Consider the following 27,840-nt stretch of genomic DNA (forward strand, 5'->3'; position numbering starts at 1 on the left):
CTTGTATCATTTTGGATTCATAGTGCTTCTTGCTATAGAGGCATTTGGCAGAGTTAAATTTTCTTTGTATGATGTAATTTGTCTCATTTTTCCTTTATCATTTCTAGTGATTTATTTGCCACCAAAATATGCCCCTCTTTTATTCCCCATCTGCAAAGTTTCATCTCCAAACTCTTCATGGAGATCATTTTCGGAACGATTTGTTTTTCTGAAAAAGTAGCATGTTGGTCAGGGTTTGAAATTTAACACGTTACCAGAAATTATTTTTTCTCCCCTGCACTGTACACTTGCAGCAGGCTTAGTGATTTCATTGACCTTGGTTAATGGTAGAACTGCTAGCAAGTTTCCATATATATTAGTAAGCTAAAGGTCTGCTTCTGCTCTTATTAACTCCAGTGGAAAGAGGATGGGACCCTGAAGCTTACTTGGCCTCCTCACTGGTGACCTCAAGTGTGAGGATCTTCCTTGAAGGGCACATGAACAGATGGTATTATTAATTGTAAGCAGAGCCAGCTATAGGCACCAGCAAAGCAAGGACATGCTGGGGGCGGCATTCTGGCCAAGTTGGTAGGCGCGCTGCGTGCTGACTACTGACAGCCCGGCGGCCATTTGCTCCCTTCAGCACAGGGTGCATGTGTGAATTGCCAGTGAGGAATCCCTGGTGCCATCCCCATTGGTGTGTGGGGGAAAGGCAAGCGAGAGCTGGGGACCTGCCAGGCAGCTGCAGGGCAGGTCGGGACCTGTCGCAGGCTCCTTCCGGTGGGGTGCGGCCCCTGCAGCGGGCTGGCAGCGTGAGTGAGGCTGCGGGGGAGGGCAGCTGCCAGTATCAGTGGCTTCTGATGAGCGCAGTTTCTCAAAACTGAAATTACTAAACAATTATTTGAGGTCCACCATGTCTCAAAATCATTTGTCAGGACTTGCATTAATTTCAATTGAAAAAATTTAGACTTTACTGAATTATTAAAAGACTACGCACGTATAAAAACCAGAAAAATTCAGTTCATATACATTCTTTTAATTTATGAGAAACTTGGTGCACCAGAAGACACTAACGTTTTTCATTACAGTGTATAGTTGAACCCAAATTGTTTGTAATTGTGATTTTGTTAAAATTAAATGAGTACACTAGTAGGAAATTGTTTTATTTCACTAACTACACATTTTCTGTTTTCATTTTTTTAAATTTTAAACAGTCAAAACAAAAACAAAAACAAAAGCAAAGTGCAAACGTGTAAAAGCCAACAAAAAAAAGGGGTGGGGGCAGCCAAAAATTTTTTTGCTCGGGGTGGCAAAAAACCTAGAGCCGGCTCTGATTGTAAGATGGTCAAAGTGACTTTGATAAGGGAACGAGGGGTTACATTACATGAGGATCTAACCTTTACATTTAGTGTTATAAAAGCACAGTAGATACTGGATCTCTGATGTACTTTGTAAAATAACCTTTTAGAACTTTTTCAGCAAGGCTTTGACTTGGCCTCATTATTTGTATATGGTGTTTTTGCATGCACAATAATTTGTACATGGGCAATATTTGTATGCACCAATGGGTATTTTGTATCTAATTTGCTAATACAAAGCCCTTTTTGTAAACACACAAACTGCCTTTGTGCCTATAAAATATTTGCTTGTGTACAATTATACACACAAGTTTAGAGGCTATTTATGAAAGAAAAAAATTCCTTAACATCAATTAAATGTATAAAGGTGGATGGTAACTTCTTTATCATAGGCTAAAGCCTTAGTCTGTGTGAAAAACCCAAGTAAATAGGTTGTAATTATTGCTATTATTAATAGATATGTGTGATCACTAAAATAAATTATACTGATGGTACATTTATGCTAGTATAACTGTATCCAGGATAAGAGTTGTATCACTTTAACTATCTCAGGTTCTTAATTAAAGCAGTATAAAGACTATGTATAGAGGAGCTCTACATTTCTAATCTGTTAATTATTATTGTAGGTATGTAATAACAATCAGTTTATAAACATTCATCTTTAGTGAAACATACTATAGCAGGGTTAGAGTTAGTATCTAGAACTTTTGCCTTCAGTCAGTAGCACACGTAACTTCATGGAGAACATTGTACTTGCCTGCTCTTGAATCCAGAAATCAAAAGGTTAAAAGTGATATACAACAGTAACCCTTTCATGCTCTGAATCTACAATCAAAGGGTTTGAATTTGGAAGCAATGAGAGGTTCTGAGTACTGAAGACAGTAGGAGTTATGGATTCTCTCAGCAATCAAGCGCAGGCTCGGTATTTTAGGTTACCCCTATGGCTTACCAAAAAGAGGTGAAGAGGAAGCAGTTGACACAATATAAATACATTTATAAACAAAATTGGTAGTCTGTGTCCAATATTTTGGTCTACAGAGATCACCAGTCTGTGGGTACCTACAGGAGGGTCACTCTACCTGGGTGGACAAGATAAAGGCCATGGGCTGGGTCTGGCGTGCCAAGCCATTTGATCCGGCCTGTGGCCACCCTGCTACTCCCCTGCCCCCGGCCAATTGAGGCCTGCGGACAAAGGAGTGTATGAAGTCTCCTCCCCCCGCCAAGAGTGTGTGGCACCAGAGGGAACGTCAGCTGTCCCAGTGTAAGATGCCCTGGGCCCAGGAAAACGACTCTCCATTTTTCAGCTCTCATAGGGTCTGAATGGACAGTAAAAGGCACTGATTTGGATGGTTGAAGCGCCTTATCAAAGAGAAGAATGAGGAACCGCATATCCCTTAAAAGGCACCTGGAGCACTACCTCCCACTGTATTACTACTAGGCTACGTCTACACTGGCATGATTTTGTGCAAGAACTCTTTTGTGGAAGAGTTCTTGTGCAAAAAAACTCTTCCAGAAGAGAGCATCTTCACTTGCATGTGCTTTTGCGCAAGAAAGCTCTGATGGCCATTTTAACCATAGGGCTTTCTTGCGCAAGTAATTCATGTTGCCTGTCTACACTGGCCTCTTGCACAAGAACAGTTGTGCAAGAGGGCTTATTCCTGAGTGGGAACATCATAGTTCTTGTGCAAGAAGCACTGATTTAATACATTAGAACATCAGTGTTCTTGCGCAAGAACTCGCAGCCAGTGTAGACAGGCAGCAAGTTTTGGCATAAAAACGGCCACTTTTGCTCAAGATCATACCAATGTAGTCACAGCTCTAGGATTTACCCTACCCTATGTCAGTATGAGCCAGAGTAAGCATTTTTTTAATTTCCAGAGACCATTATATATTTCAAATCACAGGGAAAAGGCTGTTATTGCCAAACAGAGATGCAGATAATTTCAGATAATTAATGGGAAGCTTTAAGGCAAGGCACTTTTGCAACTGCTGATTTGCATTAAAAACTTATTTGTTACATTATACATATCCAATAGAAAACCAGTTTCTCATTTTCTCCCATGCAAGGATGAAAACAACTCAACTGTTTTACTCTGCTCTTAAATTTGCTCTTGCAACTAGATGCTAACTCCATTTTATTAAACAGGTCTGTCTAAATATATACAGAAATGCATGCAGTATAAACAGCCTAACTAGACATCTGTCTTTACCTAAAATAAAAGGCAGTTAATTTTTGCTGTTTCTGTACACCAGTGCTGATAAGTTATTGTACTAGCCAGATGAAATAAAAGTAGTTTTCATACCAGATGTAGCACAGTTGAAGTTTGTATTATGCAGGTGTTCCCCCAGCTGGAAAGTATGGACACTTGCCATTTTGCTGAGATGAGGATTTGTGTTAGAAATGTGAGGGTGTTAAAAATAATTCTACATGTTAACAGTGGGCTTTGTCCCTGGTGAGCTCCATGTGCCTAGCATATGGCCAGGGCAGCAGCTGCTCTATATTTTAATAGGCGAGTTATAAAGTTAGCAACATGTATAGCCATTCAAAACATAAGCAATGGCTTGCAGTCATGGAAACAGAATTAAACAATAAACTCTTATTTGTGAGATGGCCAAACAAAATAATCCCATTGCACTACATTCAGGTGGTTTAGGATAAGAGAGTGAACTTAGTTTCTATTTCTTTATGTCTTTCTTAAAAGTTCTATTTGACAGAAAATATCAGTATTTCTGAGCAAACACGAAGCATTTTAGCACTGTGCTCACAAAGGAAAATAGAAATTTGCATTGGAGTTTTTACTTAAATTATTATATTATTATAGCTTTGTAAGAGATAATCTAGGCAAGAGAATTGCTTTTGCATATCTGATTACTCATGCTATAAAAACTATGCTGCAAGCAGCCTATTCTGCACTAGTGAGCAGTATTTTAGCCTCAGTAAACTTCTTATTTGGTTTTACATACCTAAAGGACTTGGAGGACTCATATACATGTATATATCACAGTGTGTCTAATGGTTAGGAGTATGCTTTGTGCCAAAAAGTTGTTTCATCTTGCCTTTCAATGTATTAAGCAAAATATATGAGTATGCTGAGACTTGGTGATCTACCAAATAGGGTAAGGTTAGGTCAAAAATAAGCAGTTATAGTCAGTGCTCACTGACTATATGTTTTCTATCCACAGGCTGAATAAATGTTGTTATGCGTGCCAAAGCATGTGCAGGCGTGCATCACCAGTAGATACACATCAGTGGCTATGGGCATTATGGGTGCTCTGACAATCAGCTGGCACCACCTGAATCGCTTGACGGTGGTCACCCAAATGCTCAGTTTACAGGGAACACTGGCTATAGTGTACTGCACTATTTATTCGCATTTTTATATAGAATCATAGGACTGGAAGGGACATCTAGTCCAGTTCCTTGCACTCAAGGCAGGACCAAGCACTATTCTAGACCATTCCTGACATATTTTTCTAACTTGCTCTTAAAAATCTCCTATATGGAGATCCCACAACCTCCCTAGGCAATTTATTCCACTGTTTAACCATCCTAACAGCTAGGAAGTTTTCCTAATGTTCATTCTAAACCAGCCTTGCTGCATTTTAAGACCATTCCTCTTTGTCCTATCCTTAGAGGTTAAAAAGAACTATTTTCTCACCTCCTTGTAACAACCATTTTCAAGTACATAAAAGGTTATCATGTCCCCTCTCGGTCTTCTTTTTTTCAGATTAAACAAACCCAATTCTTTCAATCTTGCCTCATAGCCTTGTAAGTCATGTTTTCTAGACCTTTACTCATTTTTTATGCATTTCTTGGGACTTTCTTTGATTTGTCCACATCTTTCCTGAAATGTGTCATCAAGCACTGGACACAGTATTCCAAATGAGGCCTAATCAGTACAGAGTAGAGTGGAAGAATTACTTCTTTTGTCTGTCTTATGACACTCCCACTAATACATCCCAGAACCATGTTTGCTTTTTCATATCTCATACAGTAATATCAATAAATATGAACTCTATTAGATGCATAAACAAAAGGGGTGACTTTTGCATCTTTCTGTCAATCCAGAAATCCAAATGCAAAATCCAGGTTGTAGACAACAGGTGGATTGGTGACATCCATGAGGGAGTCTGGCTCCACATGTTAATTAATGGATTGTACACATTTTTGTAAAATTTACATGAGCTAGATAAAATGGTCCTAGGGTACAATGTGGCTTCTTGGCTCTGTGCTTACCTTTGCATTAGAGGACTCCTTCATCCTAGGGGACTGACTGGGTGGTATAATATTGTCATAATGCTCCTCTGCTTTCTGGCATTCAGTGTCAGTGAGGAAAGAGTTGTAAATGGGAAACCTGTATGCACTGGTATTCCCTGGCTTCCAGAATAGACCATTGGAACTTTGGGCAGCTGGGTGTAAATTAGAGCAAACTTGAGACTGTTTAATTTATGATGGAGAACAATCTTGCTCCCTGCCAGCCCCAGGATTGGTGGAGTATAAAGGTGGATCAAGCCATTTTCATGTTTGATCTTGTACCAAGTTTAGCTCTACTGGATGGAAGAATCTAACCCAGTATGTAAAATAATCTTCATTTTAACCTTATTCAAAACCATGTCATTTCCAAGAGGAAAATCTCTGGAAACATGGAAAGTTATAAGGCTAAGGGGTTAGCACCAAACGCTTGTGTGTGGGGATGGTGGGGGTAAGTGGGTGTGTTTTAGAACTGGCTGGGGGCAACTCTGTTAATTTGTGGGGGTAGAATATGGGTAGGAGAAATATAAGAGCTCGGCAACTGAGAGGTTTAAAATGGAATGTGTGCCACTTGTGGGATGTGGAGAAACTGTGGGAGGAGCCTAAGCAATGGATGCTTGTCTGGGATAATGATATTTGTAGGAGGCTTAATATCTTGATAGGTGAGGTATTATCAGGTGTAGCCTACTATCACGGAGAATAAGTGGTGGGGATGGCTTCCAGGGGGCGGGAGGAGGAGGGGGGAAAAGAAAGAGTCTGTTTCTGAGGTTAGGCCAGGACATGGGAGAGGGAGGCATGGGCAGTGGAGAAAGCAGGGACAAGATGTTTGGAATGTCTATGGTTAACTAGTGGGTTTAACAACTGGGAAAGATTCAAAGTGCTTCAGTGTACAGGTTTGACTGGGAATAGAACAGTTAATGGAAGAGTGTTGTAAGGGTTAACAACCAATCCAAAGGTAAGTTAGTGAGTTATTAATAAATTAATAGGAAAGTGACCCAAATATGCTGAACCCACCTTAAAAAATATATTAAGAAAGGGTATGTCTACACTAGCTCGTTAGTTCGAGCTAGGTAGGCAAATGAGGGCAACCGCAGTTGCAAATGAAGCCCAGGATTTAAATATCCCAGGCTTCATTTGCATGTTCCTGGGCGCCACCCTTTTTAAATCCCCCTTAGTCCAAACTAACTGCCCGTGGCTAGACGTGGCAGTTAAACATTAATTCGACCTAACTCCTTAGTTCGAATTAACGTTTAACTGCCGTGTGTAGCCGTGGGCAGTGAGTTCGAACTAAGGAGGATTTAAAAATGGCGGTGCCCGGGAACATGCAAATGAAGCCTGGGATATTTAAATCCTGGGCTTCATTTGCAACTCCGGTTGCCCTCATTTGCCTACCTAACTCGAACTAACGAACTAGTGTAGACGTACCCAAAGAGAATAAGAGCAAATAGTTATTTCTTTGTTTCTAATTACCATATAAAACTTTAATTTAACAGACGTTCCTGTGAGAGGTGCTGGATTGATGCCCCTGAATTTCTTTTATCCGGGGATGATTAATATGAATACATATCCCATCAAACACTTTTACCCCAACTGTGTTGGTTGGTTGGTTGCAACTTTTGCAAACTTATTCCACTGCAATAAGAAAGTTTTGTTTTTTACTCTTGTTTATGGTAATAAATAGTCCCCTTTTGGTCCTCTATGAACTGAAATAATATGTGGGTTGAGACTTTCTGGGCCAATTGAGTGTAAATTGGAATAACACTATGGAAGTCAATGGATCTATGCTGATTCACACCAGCTGAGGAGCTGGCCAGTTTACAGTTATTCAATATAAAATACCTTAAAAGACTAAATAACCCACTATAGGAGAGATCTTTATTTATTTAAAAACTTTGTACAACAAAGTATAAACTATTACATTTTAAACAAGAAACAAGAGAAGGTCTTACATATTACAAAGGAAGATGTATTGATTCTTGAATTACTATGAACACTGTACATGAGAATAAAAAATCCAAGTTATAGAAAACAGGAATAGGACCAAAATATGCCGTATTTTAATAATCAAGGAAATGTGCTGAATTCTAAGTATACAATTTTGTTTTTCTGGAAGAGTAGCATTTAAATTCTATCTAGAAATGCAGTATTCCTCTGCACAGAAACTAATAGTACTATTCTCATAAGCAATGATACATTTACAGAAATGTTTCTCAGTGTGATGATTTTACTTCGGGAGATTCACTTATAGGTGGAGAAATTTTCCTATCATATTCCATGTCTTTTTTAAATCAAATGTTACTGTATGGTATAGTTTAAAAAAGTCTTTATATTTATCAGGTCCTTAAGAAACATCCAATGCAAATATTATTTGCAATGTAAATTTTCTCCAAACTAGATTAAAAAACCAACTTGAGAGCACAAAAGTGTCTAAAGAAATAGATTTTTATTGACCATTATCCTTTCTTACAAGGAAGTTAGAAAGGAGAAATACATTGTAACCTATTATAAAGTTGTTATTTTGTATATCGTTAATGCTATACTATCTTTTTGAGATTCAGTGTAATTGTACCAGAACTTAAAACCCATTATAAACCACACCTGAGATCACCTTTTAACTGTATGACCTACTTGGCTAGGAAAAAAAAAGTTTTACAAAATAGCGCAGGCATATATTTCTTGTGGAAAAGTGCCGCGGTCTAATCCAAGTACAATAATTAAGGCAAGACTTTAGTCTTTATACAGAAAGTGACAATACCCACATTATAATATGGAACACATATTAATTTTGAATTACAGATGTAATGTGTGGATTACAGATGTTGATTTACTAAATAATTTTTTTTTAAAAGCAAAAATCTATAAATAAAATAGTAAGTGCTTTCTTTAAGATAATATTCTTTGGCTGCGTTAGGAGCCAGTGAAGGGTTAATAACTAAAATGCATAAGGTCCCACTATTATTGTTAATCTCAGCACTGAACTTGTACGATAGTTCAAACTGTTGACCGTCAGCATCTCCAGATCTACAATATGTTCTCTTGGTCCTGATAGTGATTTCACCAGTACGAGCATTGCACTTATTGCACTTGTTTGCTGGGGGGAAAAAAAGAAAAGAAAAGATAAAACTGTTTCCTTCAGGCAAATCTGAAATAATTCTGTAATTATCTCCTGATGCTGCCTATATACTTCATTGTAAAAGGACTCATCTCCAACATCATCAGATGCATAATTCAAGCATCCATGACCATAAGAAATCTAGTTTTTATTGTTATATATAGCAGACAAAGTGATTCATAAGGCAAAAATTGGATCTTAGGAGTTTATAAATAATTTTTGAAAAGGGACCAAAGAAAGGTAAGACCTCTTTCATACATTCTAAAAATAGTATTCATTTTGTACATCTTATTATTTAATTTGCATCAATCCAGTCTACAGAAAACCGCCATAAAACAACTGAATGACATGTGAATTCAAATTTCTGTGTTATGTTTCCTGAAACTTTTATAATACTCCTGAAAAATAAAGGTCTTCAACCCTGTCAAAATGAAACCTTTGCTACAATCTTAACTGTGCCGTTGATACCATTCCACTACAATATGTTATGTATATTTTTATGAAAGCCGAGATTCTGATGTCATCATATGACTGCAGGAGTTGGGGGTCTTAGACTTGGATTTATTAGAATTATTGTTCTGAAGTCAGAGCATTAGATCCTAGACAATGAGAGTTTTTACTTTTTTACAGTAGAGGAAAGAAATTTTATACAGATAAAATGTATTAAAAGCTAATAGCTGAGAGCCAGAGATGATCACTCTAGTTCAGATATATTGAGGAACAAAGTGAAATATAAGGCATCCTTTCATAACTCTCCCTTCCAAATGAAGAACAGCCACATTCTGGGTGCTGGCCTTGGGAATACATGATATAGACTTAGAAGGTGTCATCTGGACCTCTGGCAGGGATAGCAGCTCTTCAATGGGCATGTCCCTGCCCTCCTTGCATTGTAGCATATCTATGCTGGGCATACTTAAGTAGTTGGAGCAAAGGGGGGCCCTCCTTCATTACCCCTTTCAGAGACTTAGTGCCTACAGACACCATGCTGGGCACAGAGCAACACCACCTCCTCCCCAATCTGAGCATGACTCTGCCTTCTAAGAATGACAAGTGAACATCAGCTTTGAACTATACACTTAGGGCTTCTTTCAGCAGTAAGGACAGATTGTCACTAAACCACATATCAGTTTCCCCAAACCAGCAGTCTAGCAGTTCATTTTCTTGTACCACGGAGCTCTTCTTCTACGTTTGGCTGTCATATGCTATTTGGGTTTCTACAGTTCTGAAGACCACAGCTCTGTTTTTCATCAATCACTTGCCTCTGTATTTATTTTCCAGGTGATTACAGTGAATACTTCTTTTTATGAAAGGGAACATAATTTGAAGACAATGAGATTATATGGGAATAACTGAGGTCATAATTTGTCTTGCTGAACCTTATTATCACTGATGCACTGAATGGAAAGAACCCAACTTTATTCTCTGAGACAGAGGGTATGTCTATACTGCAGAGAAAGATCGAACTTGCCACTGTCGATCTTCCAGGGTTCGAATTAGCGGTCTAGTTAAGACAGCTAATTCGAAATGAGAGGGGCACTCCAGTCAATGCTGGTAATCCTGCTTTCACTAGTAGTAAGGGAAGTTGAAGGAAGAGGTTCTTCCTTTGACTTCCTGCAGTGTAGACAGTGCTAAAAGCCAAGTTAAACTACTTCAACTTCAGTTACACAATTAACATAGTGGAAGTTGCATATCTTAATTGAACTTTATCCTATAGTATAGACATACCCTGAGTCTGCAGGGCTAACTACCCTCCCCCCATCTTTCTTATTTGTAAACTGAGTTCATTTGATAGGGAAATTATAGGGAGACAAAAATAAAGGATGTTAAAATACCATTTTTTACAGAGCAGAATTGTTTTTATGACTATGAAAAACACGTAAAGCACTATAACACCACCTGTATCAACACATAGCCCGATTCTATTTGCACCCTGGCACTGGTCTGCCTCCCTATTATACTTACTCGCAGGTAGAATTCTCCATTTTCATTTCCAGATTTAATTCGGAAAGTATTTATAGTATTGGGATAAATTGTGGTTGCCTGAATTTGGAAAATATCAGAGGGCACAGTTCTGTCTGAACGGATGCTCATGTACTTGTACACAATAGAGTATGGCAACTCTCGACAAATGGCATTGGAAACTGGGCAAACACAGCGACTGAAAAACAAACAAAAATAGATCAAAGTTCTTCTTGTGCAAACTAGCAAGACACTCTCTCAGTTGTTATGAGTAATGCTACCTATTTATGATAATCCTACAAACTATGTGTGGTTTCTCTTACTTCTCAGATGTCAGGACATAGGGATCTTGACAAGGATTTCTTGGGTAACAGCGAAACCCACCATGATAATTCCAGCACATTTCATCCTCTCTGCATTCATTAGTAGTTTCACATTCATTTATATCTAGATAGGCAGGAAGGAAACATATCAATTCCCAGGTTAAGTAAATGTAGATGGAATGCATCAATGCAAAGTTGGTATGAAAAGCCTATAAAGAGTATTTTAATTTAAAAACAAACAGACTGTCCGACAAATAAACACACATCTGTTTCTACACAGAGGAAACTCAACACCCCTACACCTCACCTTCCTTTTCTTGTTGTGTAGGGTTCTTTTATGCAGAATCTGAATAAATTTATTGACTTGACTCTTGATTTAAATGTACTGAACATATACAATAAACTAACTAAATAAATATAATATATTTATATTAAATTACGCTATAAAGTACAAATGTTGAGCTATTTGTTGTTAGAAGGGAGATTTTATTTTTTATATACAAAGAACATTCTAACTGATGGGGCTTTGTTTCACTGATCCCTTTTAAATCTTTAATTCTCAAAGATTTTTGCCTCATAATATACTTTGGTTTTAGAAAAAGTTTTAAAAACAAAGACAGGTGCAAATTTGACCCAGAGTTCCCTCTCCCCACCTTTCTTTCATAAGGCTTTTGAAGTTGAAGCTGCTAGAGTACTTGAACTCTGCAGATTGAGTACAGGTGGCAATAAGGGTATGTCTACACTACCCTCCTAGTTCGAACTAGCGGGGTAATGTATGCATACCGCACTTGCTAATGAAGCCCGGGATTTGAATTTCCCGGGCTTCATTAGCATAAGCGGGGAGCCGCCATTTTTAAATCCCCGCTGCTTCGAACCCCGTGTAGCGCGGCTACACGGGGCTCGAACTAGGTAGTTCGGACTAGGGTCCTATTCCGAACTACCGGTACACCTCGTGAAACGAGGTGTACCGGTAGTTCGGAATAGGCACCCTAGTCCGAACTACCTAGTTCGAGCCCCGTGTAGCCGCGCTACACGGGGTTCGAAGCAGCGGGGATTTAAAAATGGCGGCTCCCCGCTTATGCTAATGAAGCCCGGGAAATTCAAATCCCGGGCTTCATTAGCAAGTGCGGTATGCATACATTACCCTCCTAGTTCGAACTAGGAGGGTAGTGTAGACATACCCTAAGAGAGGAGTGGAGAAAAGCAGAGAGAATCTTCTAATAGTGCTTTTGAAGGAGCTACTATATCAAAAAGCAAGGGTGTGTGTGTGTGTAAACACCAAATATTAATAATAAAAACATTATCTAAAATTAATCACTCATCTTTCCTCAAAAGCACTCATTAGCCTTGAGAAAAAGTGAATGAAAAAAGTTTACAGTTTCTAGACCATATCTCTTGAAGGAGATGAATTTCTTTTACCAACCAAACAACCAACCAACCTTCTTCCAAAACTGTATTTTGTCGAATTAAGCTCTAATTAAACAAAGAAAACCAACCTATTATAAGATGAGTGCACGTATGAGAAAAAGATCAAGACTGCTTCAACAATGTTCTGGTTTATATAAAGTACAACTCTTGTAATTAATATACTATGAGGTTTGATTTCACAATACAGACTACTCTACCAGGTGAGAGAGATCGCTTCTTGTATTTAACGTAAACCCTTCTGGGCCTGCAGCAATGGAAGGAAAAGAAAACTGATTTGAATGTTGATATATGTATATTTGTTTTATAAATATACAATACACATTCAATGTGCCTTTGAAAAATTCTCACACTATTTTTGTTGTTGGAGAGAACAGTCGTCTTTCCCGTCTGGTGTGATAAAGACTTAAGAGTCTATCTAAAATGAAACAACTGACTTAATCCATATTTAGATACCTGAACAACTGGCCTGATTTTCAGAGATATACATCTCTCTGGCTACATCTACACTGGCAGCCATTCTTGCGCAAAAACTTGCCGGCTGTCTACACTGCACGAGCATTCTTCCAGAAGTAAATTTACAGTATAGTGTTGTAAAACAGGGCTTCTTCCGGAAGAGTTATTCCTCTCCCCACGAGGAATAAGCCCTCTTGCACAAGAGGCCAGTGTAGACAGGCAACATGAATTTCTTGTGCAAGAAGCCCCTATGGTTAAAATGGCCATCAGAGCTTTCTTGTGCAAGAGAGCGTCCACACTGCCATAGACGCTCTTGCACAAAAGCACATGGCAGTGTAGACGCTCTCTTGTGGAAGAGTTTTTGCACAAGAACTCTTCCGCAAAAGTGTTCTTGTGCAAGAAGCTGCCAGGGTAGACGGAGCCTCTGTGTATTAATCTGTTGGTTTAATTGCCGAACTATGGATGGTAGAGGTCTACCTTTATACACCCTAATTTGAAAATTTTGTTTTAAAATCATAAAAATACCAAGAGAAAGGTCAGGTTTTTTTAAATGTAACGAATGTAAGTTGTGGGGCAATTGTCAAACAATGTTGTGTCCTCTCTTATTTTAGTTTATGGGTGATCTCACTACAAAAAATAAACCACACACACACACACACACACACACACACACACACACACACAAAACATTTGTAGTCTACTGTTAATATTGCAGTACTTTAAGTGTTAAGATCAGTACACTTACCTTGACATGTTCTAGCTCCTACTACCTGGTATCCCTCAGGACAGATGCATGAGAATTTTCCAGGTTCATTGACACACTGATACTGGCATATGTAACTTGAAGTTCTGCATTCATCAATATCTGGAGAACCGCAATATAGCTTGAATTTATTATTTTAAAAACCTATCTAGTCATAGAAAGTATTAATATATTAATTTATAATTACTATACATTAGCCTTAACAGAAGTAAAATATATCCAGTCTGAAAGAAGGAAGTTCTCCAAAATCTGAAATAAATACTATGATTAAGCAACTTAAAGTTCTTAGCAAAAAAGGCTAATTCTTCTAGAGAATATTTAGCTATCTCTAAAGATCAGTCTTTTAAGAAATATACCCTAGGGGTATGTCTAGACTACATGCCTCTGCCGACAGAGGCATGTAAATTAGACATACCAACATAGTCAATGAAGCGGGGATTTAAATAGCCCCCGCTTCATTAGAATAAAAATGGCTGCCACGTTGTGCTGGCTCAGCTGTTTGTTGGCAGAACCGGCAGTCAAGACAGGGATCGGTTGACAAGGAAAGCCTTTGTCGACCGATCTCTTATGCCTCGTAAAACGAGGTTTACAGGATCAGTCGACAAAGGCTTTCCTTTCTGTCAGCAGAGGCATGTAGTCTAGACATACCCTAGGAAACAGAGATTACATCATAAAGCCTTCAGAACAGGTTTGGGAAAATAATTTTAGAATGAGTTGTACACATTTTTAGCATTTCAAACGGTGACTTTTTTCCCCCTGATCAAAGCATTGATCACTTTGGTCATTCAGTTCTGGGGAAATGTCTTGCTCCCTCAGGTGTATGTAACTCCCATTGTAGTCAATGTGAACTATTCTTGGGAAAGGGATAAGGACAATTTTCACCCTTCAAGGAGTTCTGGCTGCATGCCAGTTTTCCAGTTTATTTTGGCTTTTGTAACTTTGCCTACTTGATTAGCTATCAGCAAAAATAATTGAGGATGGAATTTAATTTTATTTAACAACGTATGTGATATTTTTGAAAAAAAATAGATGAATCAATAGGATTTGGGAATTGTGGGGTTAGGGGAAGTGTCTGCTTGACTTTAGACAAATGTGTCTAATCATACTGGAGACCACAGTTCAGTCCCTTGTTCTTCAGCTGGGAACTTTTAAGGCTTGTAGATGCAGAGGGGCAGTTAGGAGTGGCCCAGGGGAAGCTGAAGATTGCCAAGCTGATCTCATAACATTCTAGAGTGTGTCAGTGTGTTGTGGGCTGGATCCCTGCTGACCCCAATGGCAGCTAGGTCTGCCACTACTAGGGTCCTGGGCTAGGATGCAGTGGAGTAGGGAGGGCCCACATACCCCTGCTACCCCACATAGTGGGTGGCAGTCTTCCCCCTCCCTGCTTATGTTTATTTGGCTGTCCCACCCTGAACCAGGGCCATACTGACTCTGGAACAGTGTCTGTTTGCTGTCCTGCCCTGAGCCAGAGCCTGGGCCATACTAACTGGGATTGCTTTTCTCTGTTGCCTGCCCTGAACCAGGGCCAGGGGCTTATTGACCGTTGGACAGTGGTCGTATCGCTGCCTGTCCTGATCTCACGGTCCCCAGTTTGGCTGGAGGCACTAGACTGGTACTTACAGGCCTGAGCACAGGTCAGGAACCCAGGACTCAAGCAGCTGGCTTATACAAGCCTAAGCACAGGTCAGGGTCCTAGGACTCAAGTGGCTGGTTTACAGGGAGTATTTGCAATGAATCTATGGGAATGTAGTGCTGATCTGAGGAGACCTCTTTGTAGCAAAAGTTGGTAGTGAGGATATGGAATCTCCTCATCTTTCCAAAGGTGCTTAGAGGACACCAGCAGGGTTGGGCAGAGAAAACTAAGCACTGACTGTATAATTGTCAGGAGATATATGCTTTTTGTACATCCACTTGTATACAAGCAACTCAAAGGCACAACTGTCTTTTCTTTAGAATCACAAGTTTAAGAAGATTTTTTTTGAGAACAGTTTTATGCCACACACAGTTATCCTTTTTTCAGTTTGCCTTCATTTCTAGTTTGTCATGATGATCTGAATTAAACTAAAAACCATTAAAGTTAGTTTCAGGAATAAGTTTTCAGAAGTGTGCTACCCCACATCCAGTGTGTTGCCTGAAAAATGTATATGTGCAATGTTGTGCTGCCCATCTGAGCAGCAGCACCTCAACTACCTGAATATAGGTGCAACTACTTACTCCTGTGCCTGAAATTCAGTCTGGCAGGTTGCAAAAATATGATCTCCAATTTTATGGCTGCAAACTGTACTCACAATCAGGAATGACAGACCTTAGTCTGACTTAAACCATCCATACCTCATAATTCACAGAATTCCATCTCAGAAAAATTACAGAATCAGAAAAATGACAGTTGTCATAATAGTTCATGATATTATGTATAATGTGTAATTTACCTTCACAGTTGATTCTGTCACCACTTAACTCAAATCCTGGATTACATTGACAGATAAAAGAACCAAGTATATTGTAGCATTGTTGTGCACATGGATTGTTGGCATCACATTCATTTATGTCTGAAAGGAAAGATTATATATCTGCATGAACATCTTGTTTTTTGTACATGATAATTAAGCTGATCAAATGGGTCCACCACTTTGTAAAAGCTCAGTAGAATATATCAATAGAAATTGCACAGTTGGTGAAACAGTGTCAATCTGTGCTATCCTTTCCTTATAGAAAAACTGGAATATTTTTCCAGGAATGAGAGTTATTCTAAAATGTAACGAACTCTTCCAAAAATGTTTAGTACAGCTATTAAACTCCACATTCCAGCACCCTTTTTTCAGGTATGAAATGCCAAGTCTTCAAATAACTGATATAAGGAACACATACTGATAAGACCTCTCAGCATGCAGTGGATAAGATTTATCTGAGCTATTTATTACCCTTAAAATCTTTTCTTTTAAATTCCGTTACAATTATAACATGAGCCACTAAGACTAGTAGAGTTTTGCAAAGTTCAAGGCATAGACTCTATTGGAGGAAGGCATTTTTAATACTAAATTCTTTTCATGAGGTGCCCATCTTAAGAACATGTGGGAGGATACTGCAATCTGAAAAAAGGAGGCCTTTTCAATGGAAAGGTATGTATAAGAACCAGCAATTCTCCATATCCCTGAGTCTTTAACATTTATTTTCCATACACCACTGACTAATTTACTTGCATGTACCAATTTGTATGTAGATGTTTACTGTACACAGAAGAGGAATACAAGAGAAAATACTTTTCACTTACTCTGATTTCAGTGGAGCCAGGACTGCAGCTCTCAAAAGAGGATATTGCAGCAGCTAACAAGCAGATATCTTTGCCTTATGGTCATTTCAAGCTCAAAGTTGGGGGAGGATTTTGCCTTATGTGTCATATAACAATTTAGCTTTGTCATATTGAGTGAAAACAGATTTTCACTTGGCCCCTGGAAAATTACCTTTCTTATTTGCTTCACTTTAGAAATAATATCATTCTACCAAGAAGTTACTAAAAGAGATAATCATGTTATCTGTATCTTGTATCTCGGTAGGGAAATCTACTTGAAACCCAATGTCCTCTTCTCTTCTTCTTAAATCTAGATTTTCCAATAAATCTGGCAGACCCCATCAAATTCAGCAATACTTTTATGGCTCAGTTACAAGGCATCCTTTAGCATTTACTTACAATGGCACTAGCCCTCAGTGTTCCTCAAACCACTCATTTTAATTTTTAATACTATTTCCCAAGGATTCACACTTGAAATGCCTACACGTTTTCTTTTATCAATGTATTTATTATGTGCTCCAGGGAATTAACTTGAGCTGCAAATACATGGCATTGCTTCCCTCAGTTTCCACTTCTATGTTTCTCAAGATCATCACTTTGATCAGTTTCAAGAGTCTATAAGCCAATAATGGCATGACAAATGTCAAAATATTCTGTCTAGTGACTTGTGCTGATGAAAGCTATCAATGTGCCAGTAGCTGTCTTTTGTAACCACGTGGAAATACAGAAAAGTGCTTACCTACACAAGTGTGGTTGTTGGATGCTAACTGGAACCCAGAGTTGCACTGGCAGTAATAGGTTCCTGGAGTGTTCACACATCTATGATGGCAGAATGGAGGGAGATTGCATTCATCTATATCTGTTACCATCACAAGAGCAAACAGTAAAAATGTTAGCTCACAAGCAATAATAAAAGTTCACCGTTGTCATCTTGTGCCCAAACAGTGTAAAGATAACCAGATGTGATTAAATGAAAGGAGAGAAGCTAATTTGCAGCTAGATTCTGCTCCCACTAAAGTTCCCCTTTTGAGTTAATTGAGAGCAGCACTAAATCCTTTCTCTTGTCTTCATGTCTTAAGTTTTCTTAAAATCTGTTTCATACTGAGGCTGTTTGCTCAGCCAATGTCATATACATATAAACGTTATCGTGTATTCAGTGTTTAAATTACCCCAATGTTATCTCTTATTTTTTCCTCTACCACATGCCTTATTCTGATTATGTAACTTAGAATGTGTTCCCTGAGCACTTCTTGCACAGACATAAAGTAGACCAGAAGAGTAATTGTGGCTCTCCTGCTTCTTTCTTGTACAATAGTACTGCTAGCAACAAATTAATGCTGAAGCTCTGTAAGTTCATTAGCAATTCAGACTCTGATTCTATCCCGAGGCCATGGGAGTGACAGATGTGGAGTGAGTAGGATCAGGTCTGAAAAGGAAGTGGAGAGCTAGGATTTCAGAGGAATATGTAGGAGCTTCAGGGGTAGCCGAGTTAGTCGGTTACAGGGAAAAAAAACAACAGATGGTCTGGTAGCACTTTATAGACCAACAAAACATGTAGATGGTATCATGAGCTTTCATGGGCACAGCCCACTTCAGATGTGTGCTCTATTCCCTGTCCTGGACTTGGCTAGCTACTCGAGGACTCTCTTCACCATCCCTTCCTAGGTAAGGCAGCATAACAAATTCCTTTAGCCACTGATTTCCAGCCCCTGGATGCAGTCTTTGACTCTGGAGAGGAAATAAGATTGCATGATTGAAGCCAATGCTATCTCAGGCATAATTAACTTTCCCTGCAGACTGCCTAATTCTGGGTGGAGCATGCTGTCTTTCCCAGTTTCAGCATTCCTAAGGTGCAGCCAAGTGGGTATTCCACCTACAAATAGGATAGTGTTCAACAGCCCTACCTTAACCTCTGAGCACACTGGAAGCTATGCATGGGTCAAGCTACAGGAACTGTAACATCTCTGCCTAAATTCCTGTGCATCTGCAGAACAGTTTTTACCACATAGCTAATTTGGCCATGTCATGCATGCAAGGGAGAATCTTCCTTAGCCATGACTTTCACAAGCTTAGCAAAGAGATCCATGCAGAGTCTGGTGCATGTAGAGAACGTGGTCTCTAAGGGTATGTCTACACAGCAGCATAACTTCAGTTATTCTGAAAGAGCGTGTTTACGCAGCAAGCCATTACTTCGAAATGTTGATCTGGAGATAACTTACTCTGACTTCTGTAACCCTCATTTTACAAGGAGGAACAGTGTCCTTCTTCTGACTTCCTGCAGTGTAGACCGCACCAAAAGCCGAATTAAGGTATTTTGACTTCAGCTAAGCAATTGACATAGCTCAAGTTGCGTAGCTTAATTCGACTTTTGACCTGTGTAGACGTGCACTAAGGCTCAGAACTCAGTCAAATAAATCCCAGCTTTCACTGGAACATATTAAAATGGCACTTTATGCTAAATGTAGAGTTTCCTACCCCCAGCTGTTTCTGCTATAGCTGTTTTTAAAGACTTTTTTTACAATGGGGAAGGTGTTCATTTTTTTCCACTTTAATATTAAAAAATGATTTAACCACTTTTTTTAAAAAAACCTTAAGTTTCATGTCCAAAAGCTGAGAATTTCGGACAATTCTGAGTGAGGGGGAACGGGGCTTAGTCTGGACAGTGTTTGGCAATATTCACTACAGTGGGTGCTGTGTCTGCAGCTTTTATTGCAGAGAAACAGTAGTGCCATTGAATCTTTTGAGTTCCACAAAACTAGGCTTGTGCTTAAAGTTACTGCTGTGCTTACATTTTGGAAACTTGGGCTCTAAGTCAGTGGGAGTTTAGTGTGAAGGACTAGGCTATAATGTGCATGATTCTATGAAAGACTACTTGAAACCTTAGCTAGGCAGGGTTTGATCATACAGCCAAATCTTCTGTTTAAAAAAAAAAAGTTTTGCCAAACAAAGTTTCTGTGTATCTGCAGTCTCTGTTTCAGAAAATAACATCTTTGACATGTGAACAAACTTTAAAAAAAATCCCACCTTACATTAGCTACTACTAATAAAAATAATAAAACAGGCAAATTTTTAGCATAAATTAAAAGTAGAATAGTTAGAAAAAGGTCTTTTTTTGTCTTTAAGCCAGAAAGTCTGGAGCAATTTTGTTCAAACTTAAAGGGAGCACATCCTCCCAGGATGAGAGTTCTTATCAAGGTTTTTCCCAAATGAATTTTTCTGGCTCTCTTAGAGTCCCAAAGGAGTAGTTTTATGAAGTGCTGACAGTCCTTAACTGTAGCATTGTTTTTGTGCTGTTTTATATTCTGACTTAAGTCACACGGGGGGGGGGGGGGGGGGGGGGGGGGGAAGGAGTAGAAGGGAAATTCATTCTAGGGAGCATATGTATATTTGAATTAAAATATACATACAAAACTTTGACTTTTAGTGATTTATCATGATGGTTTTTTACTTTCAATGTTACTTGTACCCAAAGGCTTGATGTAGTACCCTAATTTTGTTGACATGAAAAAGAGTTACTGTACAATTAGAATATACCTCCCCTGCTTTTAGCATCGAGTGAAAGCTCAACTTTTCTCATAAGAATCAACAACTTGTCAATATGATTCCCTTACCTATATACCTAATTATCCATCATAGTCCTGCTCAGAAAATTGGCAAGTATTGTAAAGGAGAAATGTATACAGAAGTCTGTTGGCCTGTTCCAAAACCTAATTAAGTCACTAAGCATAGACTTATGTGGGTTTTGCATCAGGCCCCTAAAGAGAAGAGGTATTTCTTCCTTACCAAATATAGAAATGTAGCAATTCATCTAAATGGCTGCTGATACTGCCCCCTCTTCCCTCCCAATATGCTCTTCTAAAGGGATACTTCTCATCACAGTGGGCCTTCTAATCACATAATGTTGCATTTTGTGAAAACACCTTCACTTTTGACTTTGTCTCTATTTTGAGGACATGAAAAGACTGTTCCCTCTTTTCTGATCCAGTGTATATAGACATTGGCTAATGATGTTCCTTTTATTCTTCTATTTCACACTTGTTTTCTTTTATGTGACAAACTTATGGCCTAAATGTTGTGGCCCCTTTCTAGGCAAAACTCCCATTGAAGTTAAAATTTGAGTCTTAATCCTTCATGAATATAGGCTTATTATTATACTAATAGTTCTGAGTTTACTGCCCTTGCTGTTGTCTCTCAGGAATTCAGAACAGTGGTTGTTGAAGTTTTGTTAGTCTATAAAATACTACCAGACCATTTGTTGGTTTTTTCTGTACAGATTAACTAGGCTACCCCTTGAAGCAAGGGGTTGATATGTCACTCAGACCAAATATCTAGATCTAAGTTATTCAGGGCAAGTACTATCTTGTCTTGTATGTCTGCACAAGTGCCTATGCCTTAATACTAGATCTAACTCTTATTATAGTCAGGAAAGAGTCCTGTTAATTTTAATGGGAGTTGCACTTGGTTCACAAATGTCTCTGGCCATTGGACATTATCCCAATGTAAGTGATAAATATAATTAAATTCAATTCAAAGTCTTGAATATGCTTAAAATAGCTTACAGCTCCATTCATTAGATTATTCACTTTTCATCCACCATTTTCCTAAATTGTATGGTATTACTTTATCATTCCACCAAGTTTGAAAATGAGCCTTGTTATTCAATAAACATAATTTATGCTGGCTCAGAACTTACCGACACACTGCTCCCCTCGTTTCTGATAACCTGGTGGACACTGGCAGCTGAAAGACCCTCTTAAATTGACACATACTTGATCTGCTCTGCAATTATGAGTTCCTGTTGCACATTCATCAATATCTTCATAAAACAAAAAACACAATGTTAGTTAGAAACACTGGTTCAAATTTAAATTTTTGTATCTACGGTAAGTCCAAACTATGCTTTAAATGAAAATTAAGTTTCAAAACCATTCAAAAGTTTTTATTCCAGGGTTCATTCAGCTTACAGAACACACAACACTGTCCGATTCCTCTGGATCACCAAACAAAGATTTTTAAGAGTTCATAAATTTGACAGGTTATAGCATCAATACTATTTTTTTATTCATAGGAATTTATTATAGGTGGGGTTGATATTAATGTCACTGGACACTCTTCATTATAAGCCTTGTTTTCAGTTGCTTACAACTTTGCCAAATCTTAACTATTTGGGTATAAATTGCCACAATTTCCATATCTTTGGTAGGCTTAGTATTTTGTAAACTTTTAGCCACAATGCTTTACCTGTTTCCTAGTGAAAAATATGTTGTTCTGTGCATGTTAAAAAAATTCTGGTGGTCTTTCTTTCTTTTTATTTATTTATTTATTGTCCTGAGAAGGGGACAAGTTTCATTTAGAAGCCCAGGTACAGGGTGGGAATTTGAAGGGCTCTAGGAGGGGGCTGAATACCCTGCAGAGGGCTAATGATTTATTGAAATTTGTAACCCTGGGAAGGGAACTGATGGAGTGAGTGGGGGACAGAGCTTAGTTTGGAGAGTTGAGAACCTCACAGGAACCTAAAAGTGAAGAGTCTCCAGGGAGAAAGGGGGCACTGCTTCATACCCAGGCAGGGACAGACAAAGCTAGCTTAAAAAGGGCTGAGAACTGAGCCCTGAGGCAGAACTGCATATTACCAAAAAGGGCACAGTGATAGGCCCTGTTGAACTTTTGTTACATGTTGATTGTGTGTGACTGGAGAGTTGAGCCACTGAAGACCCTCCGGACAAGGTTAACACCCAACAGGGGAGTGACAGGAGCAGAGAGAGCGGGAGGTGTAGGTTCACATTCAACCGTGAGGAGGCACTCACAAGAGGATAGTATCCCCGATAACAAATCCATTGACAAAATATCTGTAGTTTTGGTCCATTTACAAATTTAAACAAACTACTACTTTCTGTTGTTTGTTAGCTCAAGTGGCAGAGGTCTGTGCCACATATCTAAAGATTCTAAGCCTGCTGATGGACCATGTGGATGCCACTATAACATCACGTGATGAAATTTTGGTTTCTTCTTTAAAAAAAGCAAAGGAAATTACAGACAATTACATTACTTTTTTTTTAATTTGCAAAGGTAGTTTGTACACCTGAATCTGCCCCCTTCTGCATATGCGTGATGATGATAATCTTTAGTTATATTATCACAAACTCTTTTAGATCATGGCATAGAGAGCACCATGCTAAAGTTTATACCAAGCTGGGAGGGATTGCAAGGGCTTTGGAGGATAGGATTAAAATTCAAAATCTGGATAAACTGGAGAAATGGTTTGAAGTAAACACGGATGAAATTCAATAAGAACAAATGCAAAGTATCACACTCAGCAAGGAAAATGGGACTCATGCAAAATGATAAATGATGACCTAGGAGGGAGTCCTGCAGAAAAGGACGTGGGGGTCATAGTTAATCACAAGATAAATAAGAGTCAACAACGTGGCATTGGTGCAAATGAAACAAAAACCAAACCATTATCCTGGGATGCATTAGTGGGAGTGTTGTAAGCAAGACATGAGACATAATTTTTCTGCTCTTCTCTGCACTGATTAGACCTCCACTGGAGTACTGTGTCCAGTTTTGAGTGTCACATTTTAAGAAAGATGTGGACAAACAGGAAAAAGTTCAGAGAAGAGCATTAAAAATGAGTAAAGATCCTGAAAACATAACCTATAAGGGAATATTGACAAATTTGGGTATGTTTGTTTTGAAGAAGAGAAGACTGAGGAGAGGACATGATAACATTTTTCAAGTATACAAAAGGTCTTTAACCTCCTATGATGATGGGACAAGAAGAATAGGCTTAAATTGCAGCAAGGCTGTTTAGGTTGGACATTAGGAAAAACTTCCTAACTGTCAGGATAGATAAGCACAAATTGCCCAACGGGGTGAGTTGAATCTCCATCATTGGAAATGTTTAAGTGCAGGTCAGAGAAATATTAGTTGGAGCTCTTCTAGTCCTTTGATTCTTTTTTTCATATTTAATACACAGGATGGATCTGCTCCAAGGATGATCAGGAGAGCATCCATTTTTCTGTAGAATCCCTGCCTCACTTCTTGCAGGAGCTAGAAAGTGTCATATTTGTGCCGCTGGGGCAAGAGGGTCTAGGCCTTGCCAAAACTAAAGGCCTGCTCTTTAGAAAAGGAGTAGGGAGCACAAAACCTAGGCTACAATTGGATTCTTGAGACAACAGAGGGGGGGAAAAAAACCCAGAAGCAGGAATGAAGTGAGAAGTTAAAAATGAAGGGATCCTGAGGAGAACCCTGAGCAGGGAACTCTGGACAATGTCCATTGCTTCTCAAAGGCATCCAAGGAATCAGTAGATGCAGCCCAGAGGAATTTTGCCTGGAGATGTGAGCAAACAAAGGATGGGAAATAAGCTCCACAGTTGCCAAGTGCCGCTTAGCCATCCATTACTCCAAGAGAAGGAAGCTGGACATCTTGGCTAGTTCTAGGAAGAGGTTGAGGAGGAGGGTCCTGTGACTTTGTGGGGCCATGTAGGGCTGATGCATAGATCTGGAAGAACAGGGAAGGAAAATATGAAGTGATGAATATGGCGAGGGGTTGACTGCAGGAAGAAAAAGGGTTTCATGGTACAAGCAAATGACTGTTGCCTTAGAGAAGCGTGAAGCTTAGTTTGCCCTGTCCTGGCTCTGAGGAGTGTGCGGCACTTCAAAGTGCCACGTGCTGCTCACAGGGTGGGAGGAGGCGGTGTCTGGGGGACAAAGCAGTGTGTGAAGCCTCTTCCCGCCCTGTTAGAGACATGGGCGCCTGAAGGGAAGAGGGGGCAAAAGGGCTCCCCCATCCCCAGACCAATTATGGTCTGGGGGTGGGGAAGCCCAGAAATGTTCTGGGCCAGCCTGGGGCCACTTCAAACATTTTTGCCCACTCCTCATCTATAGCATGCTACTCAAAATCACCTTAAATCAGATTTCACAAGTGGCCACTAATTGTCCTCCTCATTTTTTGACTGCATGAATGGACACTCTGTGGTCTCATTTGCACTCACAACTGCAACTGAAGCTGTGCTTTGAACATGTAAGTGCTATATAATGTTAAGTACTCTGAAAAATCAGGTGTTAGATATTTGAAATTGGGCACCCAGAATTAGAGGATGCATTTGACCTTATTTTGTGTGCCTCAGTTCCCAATCTGTAAAGCAGGAATACTACTACTTTCTCGTATGTTAGGTGGCTAAATGAAGACTGCACAGACTGTAACTGAATTCTGGAATTTCCTAAGTTTTAATGCTTGATTTTACAGTATTAATAATGTTTTTTGCATATGTAATTATATGTATGATTCAATGCAGTTTCTAACCCAGATTGAATGCAGACACAGGTTGGACCTCCCTGGTCCAGCTTCCTCAGGACCTGACCTGTCCTGAATGAGGGAATTTGCTGGATATGGGGAGGTCCATTGCCACCAACCTCCCAGCCCACTGCCCCTTCCTTTAGCTCTCTCCACTTCAGCCCCACTGTCACTGGGCTTCTGCCTTACTGTTACCAGGCTTGGGCTTGAGTGCAATGAGCTGGCTAGGGCTCCTCGGGGTCAGAGCTCCCCATCCGCCACAGCTCTCCTTCTGTCTTTCCTGACTGGGGCTCCCCAGGGCCAAGACTTATTGGTCCCCCTGCAACCCTACCTGGCTGGGGCTCCCCTGGGATATCCCGACTGCCACAAGCCCCACAGGTGGGGCTCCTTGCCACTGGACTCCCTGCTGGCTTGCACTCCCCAGTGCTGGGGCTCTCTGGTTCAGCAACAGCTGCAGTCCTTCCGGGCCACAGACGTTGCCAGACCAGAGTCCTGGATTTAGGATGTTTAACCTGTATAAAAAAGAGTAACGTGTGTTTTTTCTGACATTGTGAATTGTTTTCTTCATAATATCTTGATGTACTTGGTTATACTGTACTTGTAAGCTGTATGTGACAAGGATTGTATAAAACTAAATTAGAATTTCCTTTATCATTTGATCATCTAACTTGTTTCTTATTGTAATCTGACACAGAACAGTGAAAAGACTTTGTAATGTTGGCATTATGTAGGCTGAATAAACAAATTCCTTAAATCTCATGATCTCTAGTCCACAAATCCCAGCCGAACTTTCTATTTGTACAGGCTCTGGGGGATCTTAGAACATTACCAGTGGCAGATTCTGGGTGGAAAAAGAGATGGATTCTTTCACATACCAAATGAAAATAATTTTGACCACAATATTCAATAAAAAATAAACTATCATCAGTTTGAATTAATTCTCAATGTTTTCCCTTTTCTCAAATGTCTAAATATTTGCTATATACTTCCTTTGAATCTGACGGCTCAAACGAAGGCCTAATACTTGTACTATACTTTGCATTTCTGCATGTTATCAATTCTGAACTCAGCATACTAATACAGAAGTAGTGACTTCACTGTCCTGGACTGACAGTTGAGAAGCTTATGCTCAGATGCAGAGCAGGATTTTCAGGCACTAGACCAGGCTGCCTAGCACAGAACCGAAAGGCCATTAAAGGCTTAATCCAAAGTGAAGTAAGTAGGTCTCTGCATTGACTTCAATATGCTTTGTATCAGACTCCTCGTCTTTGCACAAATTTGTTATACTGTTATATATTTTCATCTCTTCAATAATATTCCTGGACCAAAGCCCATTTAACCTCTGATTATGACTAAATGGACAGAGGTGTCACTGATCCAGAGCAAGCAAAGCTTTGCACAGACAGCCTTGCCAAAGGGACATAGACTTCTTAATAGCAGGAACTCCCAAGACATAATGCAATAAGACACAAGAAATAAATGTTAATTTTATTTCTTTTTATGGACTCATCCCTCTGTCGTGAGAAACTTGGTACAACTCGCTTTTGATAAAGGCTTTTTACACATGGCCCATCACATCCTGTGCCACTGTTGCTTTCTTAGGGTACGTCTAGGCGACAGGCTTTTGTCGACAAAGCTTCTGTTGACAAAGAGCATCTAGACTATATCCAGTTCTGTCAACAAAGCAAGCTGCTTTGTCGACATGAGACTGTAGACGCAAAGAACAGTGTAGATGCAATAACGCTTTCTGTCGACAGAACTCTGTCAACAAAAGGCGTTATTCCTTGTAGAATGAGGTTTACCACCGTCGACAAAATTGCCGAGTTCTGTCGACATAACGTCGACAGAACTCGGCGGTAGTGTAGACGCAGGTATAGTTTTGTCAACAAAAGTGCACTTTTGTCGACAAAACCCTTTAGTATAGACAAACCCTTAAAGTTCAGTTTTGAAAAGACTGGGCCAATTGAACACTATCTCACTACCAGGGTTGGGTTTGCTTGCTTCAGCGAAGTAGAGTGGTCTTAGAAGTAGTGGCTACCTTTGCTGGAAAACTTAGCTTCAGATCTAACAAGGAGATCTGAGTTGGACGTATAGGTCTGCAGGAACAAATAAGGGTCCAGAGAGGACCTGGCAACAGGGCTAGACCCTTCCAGTCTTGTTAGTCATGCTGACAGGAAGGAGGCCTTTAAAAAAGAAAAGGGTGTGTGGGGGAAGAGGGAGGGGAAAGCAGGATTGCCCTAAAGAGCACACTGCACGAGTGACTTGTAGGGTGAACTCTTCCATAAGGTCAGGGTGAAGTTTTCCTTCCTAGAATATTGCAAATTCTTAAGGTTAGACAGGCTAAATCTCTCAGAGACTATACCCTCTCAACAATTTCCCCAAACCTATTGCACTAGGGCTGAATTGTTGGCACTCTATAGACTAGCCAGTCTCCCTCTCCCTTTTGCTAGGACTGCGGGCAGGGAGTATCCCTGAATGCATGGGGTTTGTGACTTTCATTTTGATCCTCCTGTTGAAGAGATTTAAGGAGGACCATAAAGGGCAGACTCCTGAAGGCCATCACATATAGTAACAGTTGATTTCTCTGCCACTGTTTCCATAATATATTTTTTATGGGATAGGGTCGTT

General features: G+C 39.6%; 1 protein-coding gene across 2 annotated transcripts in view; it reads right to left on the bottom strand.

Moving 5' to 3' along the window:
• Positions 1-7,445: 7,445 nt before the first annotated feature.
• The window catches only part of EFEMP1 (EGF-like fibulin extracellular matrix protein 1), a 72,428-nt gene continuing 52,033 nt past the window's right edge, over positions 7,446-27,840 (bottom strand). For both annotated transcript variants that reach the window (XM_075925509.2, XM_006122142.5), the window contains exons 5-11: positions 21,610-21,732; positions 17,656-17,775; positions 16,057-16,176; positions 13,610-13,729; positions 10,984-11,107; positions 10,664-10,859; positions 7,446-8,680 (exon numbers count right to left, since the gene is read on the bottom strand). In XM_075925509.2, coding sequence (XP_075781624.2) covers positions 8,522-8,680; positions 10,664-10,859; positions 10,984-11,107; positions 13,610-13,729; positions 16,057-16,176; positions 17,656-17,775; positions 21,610-21,732 — 962 coding nt within the window. In that variant the 3' untranslated portion in view covers positions 7,446-8,521. The remainder of the gene's footprint in view (positions 8,681-10,663; positions 10,860-10,983; positions 11,108-13,609; positions 13,730-16,056; positions 16,177-17,655; positions 17,776-21,609; positions 21,733-27,840) is intronic.

This window comes from Pelodiscus sinensis, chromosome 3 (assembly GCF_052426305.1).
Source record: "Pelodiscus sinensis isolate ZL-2025 chromosome 3, ASM5242630v1, whole genome shotgun sequence".
NCBI lineage: Eukaryota > Metazoa > Chordata > Testudines > Trionychidae > Pelodiscus > Pelodiscus sinensis.